This window comes from Trichinella spiralis (genome assembly GCF_000181795.1).
Source record: "Trichinella spiralis strain ISS 195 chromosome Unknown Scfld1025, whole genome shotgun sequence".
NCBI classification, from domain to species: domain Eukaryota; kingdom Metazoa; phylum Nematoda; class Enoplea; order Trichinellida; family Trichinellidae; genus Trichinella; species Trichinella spiralis.
In genome coordinates, this window is record NW_003527964.1 from 1 (window position 1) to 1,860 (window position 1,860).

At 33.0% G+C, this 1,860-nt stretch overlaps 1 protein-coding gene across 1 annotated transcript; it reads right to left on the reverse strand.

Annotated features, from left to right (window-relative positions):
* Positions 1-44: 44 nt before the first annotated feature.
* On the reverse strand, positions 45-1,800 carry Tsp_13491 (bromodomain adjacent to zinc finger domain protein 2B). Its single transcript, XM_003370282.1, has 8 exons — positions 1,706-1,800; positions 1,485-1,517; positions 1,194-1,249; positions 833-978; positions 639-728; positions 514-570; positions 273-428; positions 45-164 (listed from the first exon to the last, which is right to left on the reverse strand). Exons 1-8 carry the CDS (start codon positions 1,798-1,800, stop codon positions 45-47), a joined length of 753 nt encoding a protein of 250 aa, XP_003370330.1.
* Between the last annotated feature and the right edge of the window lie 60 nt (positions 1,801-1,860).

A 1,860-nucleotide genomic window follows, 5' to 3' on the forward strand; every position in this document is an offset into this window, starting at 1 on the left:
CGCTGTTGGAAGCGGCTTTTTTCTCTGCCTGCTGCTTCTTTTTTTCACTTTTCACTACTTTCTTGTTGGGGGATTTTTTGTTGCTCGATTCCACCGGACGTCGTTTTTCTTTCGGCTCCAATTTGCGTCGTTTCGGAGCCGACGGTCCGTTCGACAAACTTTTCCTCAACTTAATTTTAAAAAATAATCAACAATTAATTTTAATTTAAAAAAATTAAAAAAAAATAAAAATTATAATATATATATATATATATATATATATATATACTTACTTTGCAACAGCCAAAACATCGCCAGTTCGATTTGACACTCTTCACCGGGTCTAAATCCACACACTCGGCATGGTACTCACGTCCACATTCGGCACAACCGAGCATCGGCTGAGACGAATGCCGGCAACATACCAAACAACAAGAGCGACGTGTTGCCTAAATTGAAAAAATAAAATATTATTATTAAACAAAAACGGAAACACTATTTTATATGATATGTTACTGTTATATTCAAACTTACTTTCGCTACACATTCTGGACAATACCAATCTTCTTCAGGAACTTTGGTCATTTTCGGCTGAATAAATAATTTTTTTGTTCAATAATTAAATTTTTAATATCAAAAAACAAGTAGGACAAATTTACTCGGAAACAATACGTATGATAGCCCATGTCGCACCCGTCGCATAACAACAACTGCGATTCGTTGCAATCGTCTCGACAAATCTGACACATCTGAAATTTTAATAATAATAATAATAATAATAATAATAATAATAAAGAAAATAAAAATAAAAAATCTAAAACATATTTAAATAAACAACAACAAAATTGCTCACTGCTTTCATGATTGATTTTTCCCAAGCGACGAAAGATTCCAACGCATCCATGCACATGTGGAACTGAGCCGCAGAACGCGCGCCATCCACTCCTTGACGCCAGTGAACAATTTGAGCGGGTAAATCTTCCGAACTACCATCATTTCCTGTAAATTGAAAAAAAATTTTCAAAAACAAATTTCAAACAACAACAACAACAGTAATAATAATGCAAATTTTACACAACACACATCCTGCAATTCTAACTCGAAGAATATAATTATTAATTTTAACTGCCCCTCCACTTACTACTCAATTGCTTTTTTAAAGATTACTTTACTGAATAATAATAATAATAATAATAATTTATAATTTGGCATACCTTTGGAGGAAAGTTTTGCTCGACTGCTATTCGACTGAAACATCTTCGCTTCATTGCTAAAAATTTATAATAAATAATACAAATAAAAGTGAAATAATAAAATGACCAACAAACAACAACTCACTGATTGATGAAAGGTGTCAAGTAGCGTCTTTCGATGTTCTTTTCCAAATTCAACAATCTTGCCTTAACCAACGCCAATATATCACCATTGTCATTTATTTGAGCAAAGAACAATTCCCGATTCGGCAGAGTAAATTTATTTATTATTATTATTATTATTTATTATACCCCTCCCTCCTTCCTTCTGGGATGCCCAAACCCCTAGAATAAAAATTGGGAAAAAAAATTAAAAATCCAAAATTTGTGCAATTTTTTTTTGAATAAAATAAAATATTATAAAAAATTTATCGGGAACAATTGATGTGTCCCCCTGGTAAACTTTTGTTCCTCCAGTTGGGTGGAATTGGGGTCAGAGACCTGTGTACATTATTTTGTCCAACAAAAAGAACGGGTCCCAGAAACGCGCGGATATCGTTAGGAGGTTGATTCCATTGGCACCTGTGAATCCTTGATTGTGTAGGGTAAGATTGTAAGCATATAGCATAACACTATACAAATAAGGCAGCCATTGTGAAAAAAAGTGTAAAAAAAAACTTGAAATTTT